Genomic DNA, 20,697 nt, shown 5'->3' with positions numbered 1-20,697 from the left:
AAAGTGACTTTTAGAGTGGTTGAAATATAAACCCTTGCTGAATTTTTAAGTTCAGCAACCTCTAATCACTTTTAATTTGTTCAATTTGAGTTGATAAGGTGCACCAAAGTCACACAATACAAGTTAGTGTGTTAGTTCCCTATATACAAGAAAAATAGGCTAAATGCTAACTAATTAGTCTCAAAATAGTAAAAAGCATATTAAGGATTAGTTGTTAGTAAATGGAAAGCAAAATCTACTAATTGGATATCTTACACAATAAGTGAGTTATATCTGCACATGGCTCCACTTAATTCCAATTCTCCTTTTAACAATCTAAATTAAGACCTTTATTGTTTTATAGAACATGGGCGAACCTCCTTTCAATTGTTCTTGGATGTATAATCGTTGTTATAGTGGTAGAAGGGGGTTGAAGGAGTCTTTTGTCTTATGCGTTGAAGAGTTTGTTCGAGTAGTAATGTAGTCTAGATATTTTGAACTTGAAGGTGGGATTAGATGCTCTTGCATTAAGTGTGACTGTACAAGGATTTTGACAGAAGAGGTTGTCAAAGTTCACCTTTATAAAAAAGGGTTCATACCAAATTATTGGATTTGGACATTACACGGTGAAGATATGCCAGTTGTTGATTTACATGAAGGTGATAATTTTGTCCCTAGAGATGGTGTACGTATTGTTGAAATGGAGCAATTGCGTGACATGGAAGAGGTGGTCAATAACGCTTTATGTCATTTTCAATCAACCCAGCAACCCAATGACACTAACTTAGAAAAGTGTCCTAATGAATCCACACAAAGGTTTTATAATTTGTTGGCAGAGGCAAATCAACCTTTATTTGAAGGGGAGAGACTCTAAATTGTCAGTATGTGTTAGACTTCTATCTTATAAGTCTAATTGGAATATTCCCAACCAATGCTTAGAGGCTTTCACCAAACTTTTGTTAGATCTCACCCCACCAAATATGAGCTTGCCAAAGAGTTATTATAACGCTAAGAGGTTAGTATCAAAGTTGGGATTGGAGGCTAAGAAGATTGTTTGTTGTGTGAGTGGTTGTATGCTCTTTTATGACAATGATAGTGGAAAAAGATATGTAACATTGCTTGAATGTAAATTTTGTCATAAACCAAGATATCACCCACTTCATCAAGGATCAAGGCGAAAAAACCAATTGCAGTTAAGTTAATGTTTTATTTGCCTTTAATTCCAAGATTACAAAGAATGTTTGCTTCTATCCAAACTGTGCCACATATGACTTGACATCATGAAAACCAAAGCCAAGGAATGTTATGCCACCCATCTGATGGTTAGGCTTGGAAGCACTTTGATTGTAAACATCCTACCTTTGTGTCTGATCCACGCAATGTGCGACTTGGTCTATGTTCAGATGGATTTAACCCTTACATTCAGGCTTCATCTTCACCATATTCTTGTTGGCTTGTGATTTTTACTCCATACAATCTTCCTCCTGAAATGTGCATGAAAAAACCTTATATGTTTTTGAGTTGTCTTATACCCAAGCCATCCAATCCAAAGGCTTCTATTGATGTTTACTTGGAGCCCTTAATTGATGATTTAAAGAAGTTGTGGGTTGGTATCTTGACCTATGATGTTTCAAGGAAACAAAATTTTATGATGAGGGCATGTTTGATGTTGACTATTAATGACTTCCTTGCTTATGGGATGTTATTTGGTCGGGACACACATGGTAGATTAGCTTGTTCGCATTGCATGGAGAACAATAAGTCATTCACGTTAAATTATGGTTGCAAAAGTTGTTGGTTTAACTCACATCGTAGGTTCTTACCTAATGACCATCACTTTAGGAGACTTATTAGCCTTTCGAAAAGGCCAAGTTGAAACAGATGGGCCACATCCTAGGTTGACACCATTACAAGTTTGGAGAAGAGTGAAACATTTTTTAAAAGTCACTAAAAATGGTGTAACAAGGATAGATGAATATGGAGAGTGACATAATTGGACAAAAAGAAGCATCTTTTGGGATCTTCCATATTGGAAAGATATAATTTGTTAAGGCATAATCTTGATGTAATGCACATAGAAAAAAATTTCTTTTAGAATATATTCAATACTATTGTGAATGTGACGGGAAAGATAAAGGACAATGAGAAGGCAAGAAGGGATTTATGATTGTATTGCAAGCGAAAAGACATGGAGTTAAAGGTTCAAGATAATGGGAAAATATTAAAGCCTAAAGCGAATTACACCTTAACCCAAGATGAAGCTAAATTAGTTTGTCGATGGATAAAGGAACTTAAGATTCCAGATGGTTATAGTTCCAACTTGAGTGATGTGCTGATGTTGAAAAGGGAAGAATCCATGGAATGAAAAGTCATGATTGCGATGTATTCATGGAGTCATTATTTCTTATTGCATTTAGTGCTTTTCCCATTCAGGTTTTAAATCCTCTTACTAAAATTAGCCAATTTTTCAAAGATTTATGCTCTGCAACATTAAAAGAGGAATCCCTAAGAAAAATGGAATTATTCTCTGCAAATTAGAGAGAATATTCCCCCCTGGATTGTTTAATTCCATGGAATATCTCCTTATTCATCTCCCCCATGAAGCATTGTTGGGTGGACTAGTGCAATACAGATGGATGTATCCATTTGAAAGGTACTAAAGGACCTCCCTATTCTTATTTATAATTAATTAATTTTGTCACTAATTTTTTCATCATGATGTATTTTTTTTATTTATATAGATTCATGGGTTATTAAAAATGATGAATAAAAAATAAAGCCAAAGTTGAAGGTTCTATTTGTGCATCTTATTTACACCATGAGACAACATAATTTTGTTCTCATTACTTCAACAACTTCATCTTGTCACCATGCAATTGGAGGAATGAAGTTGAATGTCAAAGAGATGTGTCAATGTCGTCTGTTTTTCAACAACATGGTCGACATGTAAGGAGAGAATCAATTCATTGTTTAAGTGATGTCGAGTTCAAATATGCTCATGTTCATGTGTTAATCAATTGCACTAAAGTCAAACCATATCTTGAGTAATTTATATCCTCCTTTGTGAACAACTTTGTGGTCAATTATATATAAGCTTCTAAAAATTTGCCATTGGAATTTATTTTTGTCAGATCATTCCTTATGTGCTTGCAAATACCTAAGACCAATGCTTCTACTCGTATTCATTCAGAGTTTCCTAAATGGTACCAATATCAAGTATGTATTGTACCATTAATTATACAACAAATGGATTTTAGTGTATCATAATTCTACATCTATCTTTCTATATTTATAGGTTTATAATGAGCCATTAAGTGTTAGGAACCAAGATCTAAGGGATTTATCAAATTGGCCAATGAAATGTGTCAAAGAATGGCACACGTACTTCGTGAGTCGGTATAAGTTCCATACTAACGCATAGAGCAAAGGGAAAATGACTATAAATAGTGGTGTTCATGTCAAGGGTAAGAAGAAGAAGTGGAGGAAGAGGAGGAGGACAATGGGGATGAAAGTGATGCTAATGACTAATTTTGTCTTTTTTGTTTTTGTACTTGAACTTTTTAATATGTCTATTTTTTTTTCATTTCTTTAAAACTTTTTGTTATTGTACTTCAACTTTTTTAATATGTCTAATGAATACTTATTAAGTTGTTGGTATATTTGTTTGTTATCATACACTAGAGGACGGTGGGGATGAAAGTGATGCTAATGACTAATTTTGTCTTTTTTATTTTTGTACTTGAACTTTTTAATGTCTTTTTTTTTTTCATTTCATTAAAACTTTTTGTTGTTGTACTTAAACTTTTTTAATATGTCTAATGAATATTTATTAAGTTATTGGTATATTTGTTTGTTATCATCCACCATCTTAATTTGTTTGACACTTAGATCGTAAACTCCATATGCCATGTCATCGGGAGATCCACCTCGACCACCATCAGTTGACAAGGAGAAAGGTATTGAAAAACCAAGAAAGAGACGTAATAATTATGTGTTTCGAATTCCACTCAAACCCATCACCCTTACCCTGGGCTTACATATGCCATCCTTATCTTCCCTATCGCCACCCACAGGGTTACATAACCCTACTTCTATCCCGGTGATTCATATGTAGTCCTCATCTTCTCAACCTCCACCCATAGGGTTGCATACCCCTATTTTTGCTCCTAGACCCTCTTCTATTCCACCCTCATATATACCATCCTCATATTCCTCAACTCCACACACAGGGTTACATACCCCTTCTATAGACATTAGAGCATCCCCTTCACCTCACACTGTATCGACCCCAACCTCGATTGATGGCCTATTTGTTGACATGAGATGCCAATGTGGTTTGCTTCTTGAAGATTCGATGAAGATTGAATGAAGCTCTTTTGAACTATCTTGAAGCCATTACCATTGGAATGAAGCTTAGATTGATGAAAGAAAGGAGATTTGGTGATACTCATGTTGATCAAGGCTGGAACGTGTGCTCTCCATGTAGTTACATCATTAAGAAAGTGTATTTTTAGTTTGTAATTCATGTTGTAGACCTTATAGCATTAATTAGATGTAGTTTGGTCTTTATTATGTTTTTAATCTATTGAATTGGTTTTCAACAAGTTAAAATGTCTCTTTTAATCTGTTGAATGGCTTTTTAACAAGTTAAAAGGTTGGCTGTAGTAGTCTTAAACTGCAACAAATTCAATCAGTTGATTTAGTTTTTAATCGACTGCTTTCACTTAAGTCAAGTGAAATCAACTGATTGATTTGAAAATCAACCTATTGAATTTCGTAACAGTTTGACTATAAAAGCTATGATTTTCGAAAGAGAGATTTGTTGATCATTTTAGTGCTCGATTTTGTTCTGGAAACTTGTGGAAACTCTCTCCTTCGTGATCATACGTGTTGCAGCTGTTGAAGATTGATCTTGGATCAATTCTTGAAGCTTTTGGCTTGGTTTGAAGCTTGGAGAAAGTGGTTTGTGGTAGAATGGGTTGTGCTACCACTAAGGTTTGATCTTTCTCAAGCTTTGTGTGTGTACCTGGTGGTTTTCTAGGTCTGTAAAAGGGTTCTTGTTGTGTTGGTACGATTCTTGTGTGATTCAAGAGTCTTTTGTGGTGTTTTTGCATATTTTGGAAGTGTAAGGGTGAATACTTTGTAAAACTTTTGAAATAGTGCAAAGTCAAGCTAAGGTTGCCTTGACAAACTGGATGTAGTTCAGGTTTGAGTGAACCAGTATAAAAATCTCGTGGTGTCCTCTCTTCTCTAACATTTCTCTCTTGCATTTTCATTTTAAAGTTTAAAGAACTTGTGCTTTAATCATTTGGAATCTTAATATTTGTATAATCATTCTTGAGCATCTGCAACATTGAGCATGTTTGTATAATCATTTGGAATTGGTCTTGATCATTCTTGAGCATTGTTTCTGGTTTAAAACTCGAATTTGCATTTCTATATTTTTTCCAGTATTTCAGTCGATTGTTTTTCTGTTTCAATCGATTGATTATACCAAAACAAAATTTGTTTAGTAAAATCAATCTGTTAACTCTATTTTTTATCGATTGAAAGTGTACATTTCATTTCTGTTTGCATCCTAACTTGGTGATCTGTTTGATTCAATTAAAGGTAGTTTTTAGCTTGCAAAGATAGCCTAAATTTTTAACTAGCCAATTCAACCCCCCCTTATTGGCTTTTCAACCATTTCAAAACTAACACTATCTTCTACTGTTGGTTAGTAGTCTACACGATCCCCAATTGCAGGTGATATAGTTGTCCCATAGCCTATGGTTGATCCTGATTTAGATGTAGAACATGACCCTCCTCTGCAAGACCGCCCGATGATTGAACCTGTTAGTTGAGGGTAATATTTCAATTCAATTATTCTTATTGTTTATATTATGTAACTTTTTTCATCTTATGACAATTTTCCATGAATTCCAAGTTTGTTCCATCTAAAGTCACTTCACAGGCTATCACAAAGACAATCAAGCAACAATTTCTTAATCATTGGAGCAATACTTGAAAAATACAAAGATATTTTCTGGCAAAGTTTCAAGGTAACATGTTCTAACTTATTATATAAGTAATTTAAGTTAACTACTATTCCATGCTTAATATACTTATAATGTTTTATATGTTTAAATTGTGTTGTTATAGAGGAGAGTTTAGTGGGCACCGGAGCATCAAATTGAAATTAAGAGAAATTTCAATAGCAGAGCTTCTCATCATCTATCTGAGCTATTTAGAGACGCTAGAATGACTAGAGAAAGTCCATAATGGATTCCTAATGATGTGTGGACAAGGCTACTAGAACATTGGAATTCTCCAAGTTATCAGAGCAAATGTATTGCAGTATAAAAAAATAAGGCTTCTGAAATGGGTGGGGCCCTACACACAGGTGGATCCATTACCACTCACGAGCATGCCCTTTGTATCGTATACAACTTAACTTTTTTTATTTGTCACATTTGAACTACATTTTTAAAGTTTGAAATTAGATCAAATTTAACATTATAACATATTTTGTGGCAAGCACGTGAGTTAGGACGACATGTGTTTCTTGATGAAGTCTTTCAACAGACATATATTCGGAAGGGTACTGGTGAATATGTAGATGAGAGGTCTAGGAAGACAAATGTAAGTCTCTTTTACTATTCAATATTATTTACTCTTAAACTTATATATGTATCCTACCACATAATAATAATTGTTCATTTTTTACTTACAAGAAGAATGTTAGACTAGGCTTTCTCAAGTTAGATCTAAGGTTTCCTCATGTGCTGATGGAACACAAGAGTAGTCCTCTGCCGATCCTACACAGGATGAGAATATCAGGACTAGGTGTTGGATTGAGACAATATAAGGAAAAAAGATAGGAAGACTTTATGGGGCTGGTCAACTTGTTTCAAAATATACGAGTTCAAATGAAAGTCTGAACCAACTATTAGCTTCTTCCTCTTCTAATACTGAGGACCTCAATAATATTAGGCAGCAACTTTCACGCATCGTGGAGGAAAATGAGCAATTGAGGTCCGAGTTTCGATCCTTTCAATCACTAGTCCTGTAATATCTTCCTCCTGATGCTCAGGCTCGTCTTCAGCAACCACAAACACAGCCACAATAGCCAAACCCTACTCAACAAAACTCTGAAATCCCTCAACCCCATTCTCAGCAACAAAAGAATGAAGAGGACGATAATTTAAATGAAGAATCTTCTCCTAATTATGAAGATTATTAACTCTTCATGTCCTTAAGAACTTTCTTCAGCATGTACTTAATAAACTTATGTACTATTATTCCTACTTGGTATAGATCGTGCTTATGTAATATTAGACAAACATTCCTATGCTACATATTATTTTGTATGTTTTATAAACAATTTAGTGTGTCATGTGATATATATTGTGATGGAGTTTGATAATGATACAATATTTGATATAATGGAATGCTAGAATGTTAGAATGCTGGATTTGTCTATGTTAGAATTTTATATATGTAGGTATTGTGGAATGTTAAACGAACAAATAAACCCAAACAAAATTGATACACTTACCGACGGATTACCGACAGATAGATCCTTCGGTAATAACCAACAGCTTGACCGACAAATTAGTCCATCAGTAATTATCGAAGAACTTTTATAATCCATTAATAAAGTATTATCGACGATGCATTTATTGACGAATTTTTTACCATCAAAAAGTTTATTAGTAAAACATCATTACTGACGGATTAGGGTCATTATCGACGAATTATGATCGTCGATAATCCATCGATAATTAAGTATATATTTTGATGTCACGTTGAGTAGTTACAAATTAATTAAGTAGTAATAAAATGTGCTAGGAAAAAGGTACTTTTTAAAATAAACAATTGAATAATTGGTTTATATTTTTTTAATGGTTGGTGGTTTTTTACTAAAGTTGGATTTAGTCTATCCTTACATATCCACACATTTGATATTTTGATGCGATAAAGTGAATGTTTAAAAGAAAGAAAGTGCTAAAGTGAAACATTTAAAACGCATCTCTTTGGCTTTACTGCAACTTGTATATTTTTTTAAAGCTCAAGTTGTATCTTCACTTTCGATGTCACTTTTGCAGTAACACCTTAATTCAACTTATATATCTTAACATACATTTGTTCCTACTAACTTTGATCAACTAACTACTCATTAACCATATGTTTTGTGTTTTTATAATATATATTATGAACGTTTGTTATGTATCAGCTGTTAGGTGAATTTAATCACCCCACACAAAATTCTATTTAATGTTAATATTATTAATAATAAGTGTTTTATTTAATTTTGCAATTATTTCATAATATATTTAAAATATATTCATCAATATTTCTTCCTCACAAAACTAAAAAGTTTAAAAAACATTTTTTATACAAACATTGCACAAACAATTCCAAAAATTTAGTACAATAATCTATAATTATTAATAAAAAAATTATTTTTTATAATTATTTGGTAAATTACACACGTACCCACCCCGCGCACCAGCATCCGCCCACCCGCCCCAACACAAAGTCTATTTTATTCTTATCAACTAAACCCTTTTTATTAATTATTTAATTTTTCTAATATTTTTAGTTCAATTAAATATATCTAATAACCAAAATTATTTATGATAAAATTGTTATAAATATTTATTTTATAATTACTTTTTTTGGTAACATAATTTTCAAAAATTTAATAAATTTTTTATCGTAATAATAATTAGAAGAATTGTTTTTTATCTTTTTACTATCATAACATTAGAGTAAAAACACATGCTCATAAACACATGTGTTCTACTAGTAATATTATATATATATATATATATATATATATATATATATATATATATATATATATATATGAATTGGAAAAGAAAAAAGAAACAAACCAAAGTAATAAGAGTTTCCGAAACAAACGAAAAGGTTCACTTTTCTTTCCTTTCCTTTTCGTTGAACTCACGTAGAATCCATTCTAAAAACACACTAGCAATTGGATTCAGATTCTCTCATGAAAAAAATCAATAGAATGATGTCATCTTGGTGTTATGAGTCACGAAAGCACAAAAATTTATTATAATATGTGTAGGTTCCATTAGTATTATTGTTGTTTCAATATAGCAACTTGTAAAGGCCTAATGGAAGAAGAGTGAGGTGAGGAGCACTATATAAGGGATGGATATTTGGTCATGTAACCACAACTCAACTCTATAGAAATCTTGAAGAACAAAAAGTTACATAATGAGCCAGCTTCTTCTGATTTTCCTGTTCTTAGGAATTCTTAACTGTGAAGCACAATATTTCAATACCAACCCATATGATTACCTTGAATTAGCCTTAAGGTGGCCAAACTCATATTGCTTAACACACGATGGTGGTTGCAGGGAAATAGTTCCCCAATATTTCACTATTAGCTACCTTCGTCCAAGGCAAAGGGAAGGACCTGATAAGCAATATTGTCCCTCCCCATTTACTATGCCAAATAGCACAGTTAGTATTTCTTTCATTCCCATACGTTCACATCATACTTATAACATGTTCTGTCTTTGGTTTCAAGTTTTCTTCAGGAAAAGACCTAAAATTTGTTTACGTTATTAAGGGTCTATGTTTTGATTGTTGCTTTTCTGTATAAGTTGCACCTCAACTTTTATGGACATGTTATTAAGAAAGTTGAAGTGATGAAAAGAAGTTTAATTCATTTTTTTTCGTACATATAGAGAATGTTATTCAGACGTGGCACTTCAAGTTTTTCCAGATGAATATTTTTATACTTGTATACATGCAGATGGAGGTGAACAAAAATGATCTGCTAAAGTTTTGGCCTGATCTAAGAACTGATAACTTCATTGAGAGCAAGTCATTATGGAGGGACCAATGGAGAAGGTTTGCGTCATGCTATAATATGTTGCCAAATGATTATATTGTTTATGCACTCAACAGCAGAAAGAGAAATGACCTTAAGAAAATCTTGACAAGTGCAGGTAATTCAATATGTTCAAATTCATGTTTATGTCTGTGTTTCACACATAAAAAGTATACAGAACAATAAATCTTATCCGTTCTTTTGGTTTGAGTTGTTCTTGAAACGGACCTTATAGCTATAAAATGTTAGTAGGAGGAGTTAAATCCATGATCTCTCTTTCAATTTTTACCACTAAACAGACCTTATAGTTCCTGAATCAAAGACTTAATTTATTTGGACCTTCAGCTGATCCTATACTTCGTACTAAACAAAATTTAATTAATTTTTAGTTCTAATTTAAGGAGCATCCTAAATATGAGTATATAAATGTGTTTTTATTTTGTCAGGTATTGTTGCGAGTGGAAATCCATATCCAACACGAAGGATACTACAAGCTTTCAGAAAAGCTTTAGGTGTTAATGTGGACATAATTTGTGAGCCAGATAGAAGTGGCAATGTTTATCTTGCAGAGGTTCATCAATGTGTTGATGTTTCTGGAACAACGCTTATAGACTGTGACAATAAAGCAAGAGGATGTGATGATGACCCCATCTTCCCTTACATGGGATTCCAACCAGACAAAGATCCCAATTAAATAACACTATGCAATTATAATCTCCTAAGTTGTATTACCCCTAAAACAAATACAAAAATAAGGGGTTCTAAGTGTTTGGCATGGAAATGATTATAATAAAATAAAATTTAGAAAATATTTTACCTCAGATGTGTCAAATAATAAGTACTACAAACGTGATAATAACTACTATTCTTAATTCGAAGAAAGATTACTCAAAGAGATTTTTGCGATCCTACATTTTGTTCTTTTCAAGGCATGGTTCTATTAATAAACCTTCAAGAAATGTTTGATCAGTCAAAATCACATTACCAAATCCAAATCAAATCCGATCCGGTCGGACAAAAAAAAAATCCAGTAATTAGTTCATTGATTAGTAAATGCAAGAGAATTCCAAAACTGGTGTGAACAAGCTAATATCTGATCAAAATAAATATTGTATAAAAAACGATTTAAATTATTACTGTAATAGCATAAAGTTAACAAAAGCACTATATATACTTATAATATATTTTATAATAGTATCCAATACAAACTTTACATGACAAAGCACAAATGCTCTCATACCATACCAGAAAGTATACAGAAGTTGACAAACCGTGTACACTAAAATGAAAATATATAAAAGGTAATTCCATATGTTACAAGGAATGTTTACTACTTTTATCTAACAAAAGGGATATGGGATATGGTAGATAAAGGATAAGTCACAACAAAAAGATTTCTTGAACCAAGAGTTAAAACTAATTTTCTTCAACAAATTTCGAACAAAGCATTGTCTCGATGAACTATCTGGTTCATATGACTACAATTTCCTTAAAACAAGAAAATACACATCATCCAAGAAGGAAATAAGTACATTCAAGTTTTGAAATGTTGCTTAAAGTAAGAAAGATCATTTATTACTGCATAGAGTACTAGTGCATTTTTATGCACTTTTAGAACACTTAATCTTAGCCTACTTTATATTTTGATGATGTTTTTTAACTGCATAGGTGTTTCTTGGACAGTCTAATATGTACTTTGTGTAGTTGTATATCAAGTTCATAACTCATCTATAGAAGATACAAGTCTAATGCTCAATAACCCTATAAACGATGCCATTTTGGAGAATTTATTGGTGCAAGATGGCTCTACAAGGGGAGAGATGAATGGATCTTGTGGACTTTTTCGTAAATATAGAATATGTAAAGGACAGAGAGCACACTCAAAATTTATACTAGTTCACCGTTAACACAAAGACTATGTCTAGTCTCTTAAGCACCAACTTAAGAAATTCCACTAATCAAATACTCAAATTTGATTAAAACAAGCGTATCAACCTCTTTAGTTTTAACAAGTATCAACCTCTCCGTCTAAGATCAAGAATCTCAAAGTAATATTAAGAAACACTATCAAAGTAAAAAGAGAGTACAATAAAAGCTATACTTCACCATGTGAAGAATATTATAATGTGAAGAATATTCGAGCAAGAAGAAGGCTGACAACTAGAATCTAAAACGAAGAAAAATAGGGAGCACTGCAATTGAGTGTGACAAGCCACCAGAGATTATTGTGACTAGTCACTAGAGAATATGATGTCGCGATTAACCATCATAGACTACCATGAGAGCTACAACAAGTAGCGCGGTAAGACCCGAGAAAATTAAATAAATAAATATTTATTTATTTAATAACTGCGAGGGCGGGAATCTCTAAGTTCATTAATATGGATAAAGAAGACAAGGAACAATGGTTGCTCAAGTGGTTAAGAGTATTTCAGTATTATGAGAGGACTTAGGTTCAAGCCTTGTGTATGTCATTAGCATATTAATTTAATTATTTTATTATTTTAATAATATGCTTGATCATGGTGTGTAATAATATAATCCTAGAGGTGTAGGATATGAAACATGAATTGGTTGAATGGTTGTGCAATTTTTTGGTAATTGAGTTAGGGTAGATTTGAACCTTGGCTAGCACGATTTAGCCTTGACTTTTTTGCATTTTTTTTTTGGTTCTCCAATGTTAGGGAAAACCTAGAAACCCTACTAGCCGTTAGAGAAACCAAAGAGGCATGAAATAATCTGTTACACTACAATGAACTCACATGTTAATGGTGTTAATTATTATTTTCGTTTTGGGTAATTAAAGGAGAATTAATAAGGCTAATAATGATTGAAAGGGAGGAGAGTGGTGCTCTTGGGAAGGCATTTTTGTGTGGCTACCAAAAGGGAGTTTTAGAACCCTAAAAATAGAACTTAGGAGAGTGTTAGAATGCTGGAAGGAGTGCCCAAGGGTGGAGATCAAATGGGGGATCAATTATGGTGTAAGGAAGGATTCTAAGAGTACTTTTGGAGCTAGAATTCCAGGTTAGGGGAGCTGCCATTTCCCGTTTTAATGATATTATATGCAATTGTGTTATATATTGATGCATGAAAGCTTTCTCCTAAATAAAATTCTTGTATCGTTTAACTTCTTGATGCTTGTCGTATGTGGTTTTAGAGAGAGTATGTGTGTGCTCGTGGTTTCCGTTGTATTGAGTTCTCTTTGTGACCCAATGATTGCTATGATTATCATGATTCTTCTTTTTGGCTTGATGAGATGTTTAGAGTTTTTCTTCTAAATACGGCACACTTAATATTATTCTTATTATTAATTTTATTTTATTTAAAATAGTAATATCCGACCGGGATGCTACATTTGGTATCATATCAATAGTTTTCAAATGATTTTTTGGCCTGGGGGAGTGTGTAACATCCCGTCAGGATATTACGGATTTAATAAAATAAAATAAATAACAAGTCACATTTAAAATAATTCCTCATTTCCCAAAACGTGGGAAATTTAAAATTTTATTACTGCCAAATATAATTCTAAAACTAAAGTTTATAAAACTGAAAATAAACAAAATGTCTCATGAGAGTTTACAATTTTATTTCGAAAACATAATAAGTAAAAAGACTCCCATGCTATCCCCGCTCCGAGTCTAAGCCTCACCAGCACCACCTGCATCAACATCCTCTACTCACGTGTACCGCGCACACGATCATTGCCAAACACAATCAGATAAGGTGAGCTTAACAAAATCAACATACAATCATATTGATATACACATAAGTAGTCATTTATATAATTCATGCAAACACCCAAATAAAGTCTCTCACTCTATTTCGTATCACCTGGCCACAACCAGATCATTCGTGTTTTACCTCTTTTAGTGATTACCCCAAGGTGACTTACTGCCATACTTATTAGCCACAACCGATAAAGCACGTGCGGGAACCATTGATACGGATCATACACTGTAACGCTAGGTGGAGTTCCCAAATACGAACATAGTTCGCATCGTCCCAAGACTACCAAACTCGTCAGCTATTTGCTGAGGAGGGCAATCCATCTAGACCCATCTGTACTGGCCGCAACCAGCACACTCACACTGGCAAAACTCGCCAACCCGAGCTCAACTCAAGGGTTCCTCGTGTTCATCCGCCATCCGGAGCTCAACTCGAGGGATGCCATTTCGAGCTCAACTCGAGGAATGCTACGTGCTTAACCCCTATCCCGAGCTCAACTCAAGGGATACGTTCTGAGCTCAACTCAAGGAACACCAACAATCCCACCTTTGAAGCACCACTAAAATCCTTGTAGATCACGCATCCAAAAATCCAACACCCAAGGCTGCAACAGTCAAATCGCCTAGCGGAGGACACGTACCGCTAGGTGCTATCAGCTTCTAGGTCGCCTGACGGGGGACACGTACCGCCAAGCGCCAAGCGCCTCTGAATCCCTAAATTTCTGCAGCCACTGCCTGGCAAAACAGACCACACCGCCAAGCGCACGCACCCTAGTAGACCTTTAATCTTATAGATATCGCCTGGCAAAAATTCCTTCACCGCTAGGTGCCTCGTGTCTTACAGAGCTCCCTGGAGTAGAGCTATCGCCTGACAGACTTAACACTACCGTCAGGCGCCATACCAGTACCTGCGTTGTACTGGTTTAAAAGGGGGGTCAGACCTGCTTCCATCATTCATTTCCTACTTCCCAAACTCTCGCTAAATCATTACCACTTAGGTACATCACTCCTCAAATGACTAATTCCCTATCCAAACTTCCACTTCCATTCAAGTGTGATATCCCAATATGCTTAAACAAAATAAATAGATTTATCTAATGTTAATATTTCTCACACTTACCAATTCACAATTCACTCATTACCATTACCAAGTTTGTCTCTAACTTCCCACTTATAGTTGCCTAAAACCTGGCAACAATTCCTCCCACCTCAACTCAATCCTCTGACTAATACATTTCTTATTCACCAATTAACACTACATCAAAAATGACTTTAGGCAACACTAAATTTGTCCACGACTATAAAAACGTTGCCTAATCATAGTATAGGCAACAATTTTACACACATGGCTTAAAGTATTCCAATGGCAACGCTTTACAAAATGTGGATACTTTATGCCACATTTATTTCCATGTTGCCTTTAAAATGTGTAGGCTATACCATAAAACCGTTGTCTATAATAAATTTTAGGTTAAATTATTCCATTGGTCCCAAATTTCGTATGAAAATTTGAATTTGGTCCCTCATTTGGAAAAAGTGTTAAATAGGTCCCTAATTTTAGAAAGTTGTCTCAATGAAGCCCCTTCCGTTAAAAATGCAGAAACGGCGTTAAGAGCACAGTGACGTGGAAATGGTAGACGGAACTGAACAGTAAGGTGGCATATTGAATGTGGTACACGTGGAAATATGAAATGGTTTAATAATTACTGTTATTAATAAATAATTTATTAAATGATGTAAGAAAATATTTTTGGGATTAAGCTGTAATTAAGCTGTGTAATAAAACTGAAAGTGAAAGGGTTGTAATAAAAGAGAAAGGGCGAAATTGGGATTCAGGGTTCGTCTAGGGTTTTTTGAAATCGGAGGAGGAGGTGTTGGAAACTTGGCTTTCGAACAGAAGCATCGCGAGGGTTTGAGTTCATTTGAGTTTGTATTTATAGTGGTGGTGGTGGAAGAGTACTGGGGTGTTTTTGTGATGGTGTATTGGTGGGAGGTCTTGTTTGGATCTGAAGTTATCGAGTACATAGGTTGATGGAGAGAAAGTTGATGGATTTGAGTTTCATTTGTTGGGTATTGCTGATTCAGCCGCTGTGCCTGATTTCTGCTAACATGGAAGGTTTGTAATGCTTGCATGGAGTCAAATTATTCTTTGTTTGATGATTTATTTATGCCTTGTTAAATAAAAAGCGAAAGAGTGAGCTGTTTTCAAGCTTATTTGGACTTTTGGTTCTTGCTTCCTTGATTTTATTGAGTTTGGTAAAGAAGATTCCTTTCTTTTTTGTTTCCTTCTTGGATATGAAGGGGTTTGTGTATTCATGAAGGAGACTCATGTTGTTTTGGCACTGCTCACTTTGGGTGTTTAATCCATCTTCATTCCCTTAGCTAAGTGACCGTATGGAATCTTTATCCATCTTCCACCACAAAACGACGCACTTAGGTTTTGATTTCCGCCACCATTGTAGGATGAACATTGTCCACACGACATTTCCCTCACACGCAGACACAGCAAGATGAACACAGGGGTTTATGGATGATTAATTGCAGTTATATATAGCAATTCTGAACTGTTTTTCAATAAATTTAAATATAAATGACACGTTTCAGTCTACCATTTCCACGTCACTGTGCTCTTAACGCCGTTTCTGCATTTTTAACGGAAGGGGCTTCATTGAGACAACTTTCCAAAATTAGGGACCTATTTAACACTTTTTTCAAATGAGGGACCAAATTCAAATTTTCATACGAAATTTGGGACCAATAGAACAATTTAACCTAAATTTTAAAAAATAAATTTAATAATTTCGGAAGCGCCTAGTATCAATGTGTTATTGAAATCAGTGTCTAAAAAAATGAAAAGGCTATAATTCTTCCCTCCACTTTGCTAATTCTTAGTCTCCACTCACTCACTGTCCAAATTAAACCCTATTCAAATTAAACCTTATTTTCGTAAGGGCTTCCTCTTCTGGACTCCATCACCACTGATTGCGAAACACCGTCCATCGTCAATCGCACACCGTCTCATGGCCATCGGCTTACCACCGTGCTCGTCGCACCGTCATCACTTCCGGTGGTCGTCGTGCTGTCATCACTTCCCGTTGTCGTCGCGTGATTCACCCCCGTTGTCGCGCTGTATCAGTTCACCTTCGTCGTCGCCTCGTGGTCAGTTCTCGTCGTCGTCGCGCCATCATCGGTTCACTTTCGTCGTCGCGCCATCATCGGTTCACTTTCGTCATCGCGCAGTTCTCTGGTATGCTCCACTTTCAAATATATTTTTCATTTCAGTTTCAAAGAGTTGCTATTTGTTTGAAAATTGTCAATGAGCTTTGTGATGGGGCTCCGTAGGATCCTTTGACGAGGATCTTTGGATATCTAATGCTGGAAACAGTAGATAGTATTAATATTTGTAAATCATTTTGATAAGCTAAGAACAAAGAGTTGCTATTCACCCTTGGTTTGAGCCTAAACTCGGAACTGAAACAGTAGGTTCAAATTTATTACCTTTCTCCACAAGTCCAATTTGTTCTCTAATCCATCTAACTTGAAAATTCTTCAAATTCACGCAAGGGGTTGCCTGACCAAGGGCCCTAGTTTAACAGATTCTCAAGGGATGTAAATTAAGTAAATAAAATACTATTGATGATCATCGAACAAAAACAGAGCTCCAAAGACTTAAAGAAAAATATTGTGTCACTTACATTGCATCAGTATTGATTGAAATGATAATGTTTAAAACAATTCCACCATCATAGCCTTTCTCAATTATGAGTTTAGAACCATACCACATGGCAAGTGCATAGGTGGAAAATATAATCAACAAAAGTATTCCCATTCCAAACCCTAAAGCCAGCCCTTGTTCAACAGTTGTAATATAAGATATTCTTAACTTGTCATTATACTTTTCTATTGCTTTTTCCTCACTGGTGAAAGAGGCAACCTGGTTAAAAATTAGGATGTCATGGAATATGCCTAAATACCAAAAATAATGCATAAACTATCTATAAGTAAGTTTCCCACCCGCTATCCCAATCTGAGTAACTTTTTGCAGAAAAATATTTTCTATGGTCATTGTTATCCAATAGTATAGGTAATCACCATTCAAAACTGGATATATTTGGACACTTGATGAAAATATACATTCCACTTTTATACTTGAATCCTTGGGGTTTGGTCATGTATAGTGCTAGGACGTTTCTTGTGTATTATTCGTTTTGTCTCTGGTAGGGTCTTCACATGGTTGTTCTTGGAAAGTAGTTTTGAGTTAAGAGAGAACAATTTTAAAAATCTTCAACTTCTTATCTTCAGATAAGTAATCCATTGAGTCTCTTGTATACTATTAGACCAATGAAACCATAGGCCTTTCAGTGGAACCTGTGACAGTTAAGAAGCTAGAGAGCTTCTTCTCAACAAAAAAAAATTCTATAGCTTGTATCCCATCTGTATAGTATGGCCTATAAAGAGCCAACTAAAAAATGTCAAGTCATTTTCAAAAAGGAAACATATTATTGTGACTTTTCCTGTTCAGTTGTAGATTTAATGGATTACATATTTTGTACAAAATGGAATTTAGGAATATCTGCCCTTCTGTTCGCTCACGTAACAGGAAAAAAGTGGTGTATCATATCAGATCTATTCATTATTACCAATGCCTGAGGTGTCAACCATACTGTTTGATTAAGAGGGATTTGATACTTGACCATGTTCAATGCATCAGATATCTTCCTTCAGGATATCATTGTGCCTTTTACCCTCTTTACAGAGTTTGTGTCACCTATATGTTGTTCCCTTGTCCTTTTCTTTGCCATTGTTTCCATGAATCTGAAGATAAGAAGTTGAAGGTTTTTAGTACTCATATGAGGGGACCAATATTAAAAATTCGGTTTCTTTCATTTTTCTTTGGTACATCTTCAGAATTTGTCTCCGTCATTTTCTATATGTAATGTCACTCATACACTAATTTGTACCTTCTTCTTCCATAATTGAACAAAAAAATTAATTTAAATAAAAAAATAGTAGCCATGTATGTTGGTTCAGAAGCAAAAGTAAAACTCACACCACATTGTATACCATGAATTTGAAAGACAAGAAATTGTTATACGGGGAGAGTACAGTGTGTAAATGAATGAAATGGGAATTGAAATTCGGGGGAAAAAAAGGTGAAATTAAAAAAGGCCCATTATGGTATTACAAATGTAGATTCCAAGCTTGTCAATGGTGGCTTCTCGTATCCAAAGATCCTCGTCAAATGTATATATTGAATTATTTTATAATAACTTTCATTAATTAATTTTTTTATATATACATTAATGAATATATAAAATAATTCAATCTTTGTATATATTGAATTATTTTATAATAACTTTCATATTAGGCTACATTTCAAACTTCCATTGAAAATTCAAATGAGTCATTGGAAGAAACATTTGAATCTTTGCTTGGGAAAGCCTGGTCGAGTGCGTTGCTATGGAAGGACTATGACACCTACCATGTTCAAGAGAAATGAAAACATTGCTTCTATAAAAAAAGAATGTGAAGCTAAAATGAGTAGCATGCAAGAAGAAATGAATGGTATGAAGGCAATGATGAAATTCATGCTCAAGCAACAAAATCCAGAATTAGATGATGATGATGATGATGATATAAATGAATTGATGACACATCTTTTGGGCAAAGAAAGTAATGCAGTTGGACCTCATTCATCTGCATCAACATATAATCCTAATTCAAATGATTATCAAGTACAGGTATAGTTAAACACAAATTGATCAAATGCTAGTGCTGCTGAATTCTGCCACTGATTGGTGTTTACAAATGTATATATTGAATTATTTTATAATAATGCTGCTGAATTCTGCCACTGATTGGTGTTCATATTAAGCTTGCATTGGTTCAATTGGTCAAACCCTAAATGCATAGTCAATTCAATCAAACTAGCCATTCTGGTCCAGTTTTATAGACTATGCATTGGATCTTACGTCATTCATTTAAGATGTTGAATGCTATGCAAGTGCTTTAAGATGATATGTAGGAGTAGTGGGGTTGTTCTTTAACCATGACAAAAATTCATATTTCAGCTTTGTGATTGTAATACAGTTTTTAGTCTAGAAATTTTATTGAATGAATTTAAACATGTGTTACATTTTTCAATATAGTTGTTTGATCCTAATTTTCTTCTGTTGAATTGATATATACAAAATGCAACCTAGGCTCTATTTACATATTGATCAAATGTTTTATTAGTTAAGACTTGGATTATTTTTGTTTTATTAGTTGGGATTTGGATAAGAGATAAATTGAACTTTTTTTTTGTTTCAGGATGTTGGTGAAGATCAAGAGGATGAAGAATGATAAAAAATCCAAATGGTATATGAAGATGAAGAGGAATGAAAGTGCAAGAAAAATTGTACTTTTTCTTTTTTGGAGAACATAATACTTTTTAATTAGTTGTAAACATTTTTCCTTATGGAATTGTACACAATCTTACAATATAATTTTGCAATATATGAAAATTTTCAATTCCATATTATATGTTAGAAGTGTCTTATTTAATCTATTTTATTTTATTTATACTATTTTAATAGAATAAATATATTTTAATTAATACTGTTGAAATAAAATTATTAATATTTTATTTAAAATAGTATTGTCTAAATGTATAGATAAAATTAAAATTATATTTTAAATTATTTTATATCATTCAATTTTTATAAGCCTTGTTAAAACAAATCTATTTAGTTCCACACTTTCATAAATGTGGTCTATAGAAATAAGCAACACGAAAAAACCGTTGCATTATATTGGCCAAAAAACTATTACCTATTGGAACATTTTAGGCAACGTTTTTTAAATGTTGCATAATAAGCAACAGTTTTCAAATTTCCTGGCATAAACGGAAAAAAATTGTTGCCTATAGTATAGGCCACGACCACCTATGCAACGATTGTAAATCCGTTGCCAATTCGTTGTCTAATCTTTAGGCCACGGTTTTTTTACTTTAGGCCATGGTTTTTGGTCCATTGCCTAAAGTCATTTTTTCTGTAGTGTAACATTCCTAATTCCATTCACTTGTCAATCTGGACCTCAAAATCCCCCACATCCTCACTGTCTTCGCAACCACACAGAAACAATACTGCTGTGAAGGCG

At 33.9% G+C, this 20,697-nt stretch overlaps 2 protein-coding genes across 2 annotated transcripts; both read left to right on the top strand.

Annotated features, from left to right (window-relative positions):
• The first annotated feature begins 9,150 nt into the window (after window positions 1-9,150).
• On the top strand, window positions 9,151-10,650 carry LOC114181338 (ribonuclease S-2-like). Its single transcript, XM_028067765.1, has 3 exons — window positions 9,151-9,456; window positions 9,752-9,947; window positions 10,276-10,650. The coding sequence occupies exons 1-3, from the start codon at window positions 9,208-9,210 to the stop codon at window positions 10,521-10,523; spliced, it is 693 nt and encodes a 230-aa protein (XP_027923566.1). The 5' UTR covers window positions 9,151-9,207; the 3' UTR covers window positions 10,524-10,650.
• Window positions 10,651-16,424: 5,774 nt separating this feature from the next.
• Window positions 16,425-20,070, top strand: LOC114181639. Its single transcript, XM_028068147.1, has 3 exons — window positions 16,425-16,804; window positions 18,926-19,298; window positions 19,870-20,070. The coding sequence occupies exons 1-3, from the start codon at window positions 16,578-16,580 to the stop codon at window positions 19,900-19,902; spliced, it is 633 nt and encodes a 210-aa protein (XP_027923948.1). The 5' UTR covers window positions 16,425-16,577; the 3' UTR covers window positions 19,903-20,070.
• Window positions 20,071-20,697: the final 627 nt, after the last annotated feature.

The sequence above is a fragment of the Vigna unguiculata genome, chromosome 4 (assembly GCF_004118075.2).
Source record: "Vigna unguiculata cultivar IT97K-499-35 chromosome 4, ASM411807v1, whole genome shotgun sequence".
NCBI lineage: Eukaryota > Viridiplantae > Streptophyta > Magnoliopsida > Fabales > Fabaceae > Vigna > Vigna unguiculata.
The sequence above is the reverse complement of the archived record's forward strand: the minus strand, read 5'-3'. Positions and strand labels throughout refer to the sequence as shown.

Coding starts and splice junctions, on each gene's coding strand:
- LOC114181338 (XM_028067765.1), top strand. CDS start 9,208: ATGAGCCAGCTTCTTCTGATTTTCCTGTTCTTAGGAATTCTTAACTGT. Junction 9,457..9,751: donor TTACTATGCCAAATAGCACA/GTTAGTATTTCT, acceptor GTATACATGCAG/ATGGAGGTGAACAAAAATGA. Junction 9,948..10,275: donor GAAAATCTTGACAAGTGCAG/GTAATTCAATAT, acceptor TTATTTTGTCAG/GTATTGTTGCGAGTGGAAAT.
- LOC114181639 (XM_028068147.1), top strand. CDS start 16,578: ATGGCCATCGGCTTACCACCGTGCTCGTCGCACCGTCATCACTTCCGG. Junction 16,805..18,925: donor CGTCATCGCGCAGTTCTCTG/GTATGCTCCACT, acceptor CTTTCATATTAG/GCTACATTTCAAACTTCCAT. Junction 19,299..19,869: donor CAAATGATTATCAAGTACAG/GTATAGTTAAAC, acceptor TTTTTGTTTCAG/GATGTTGGTGAAGATCAAGA.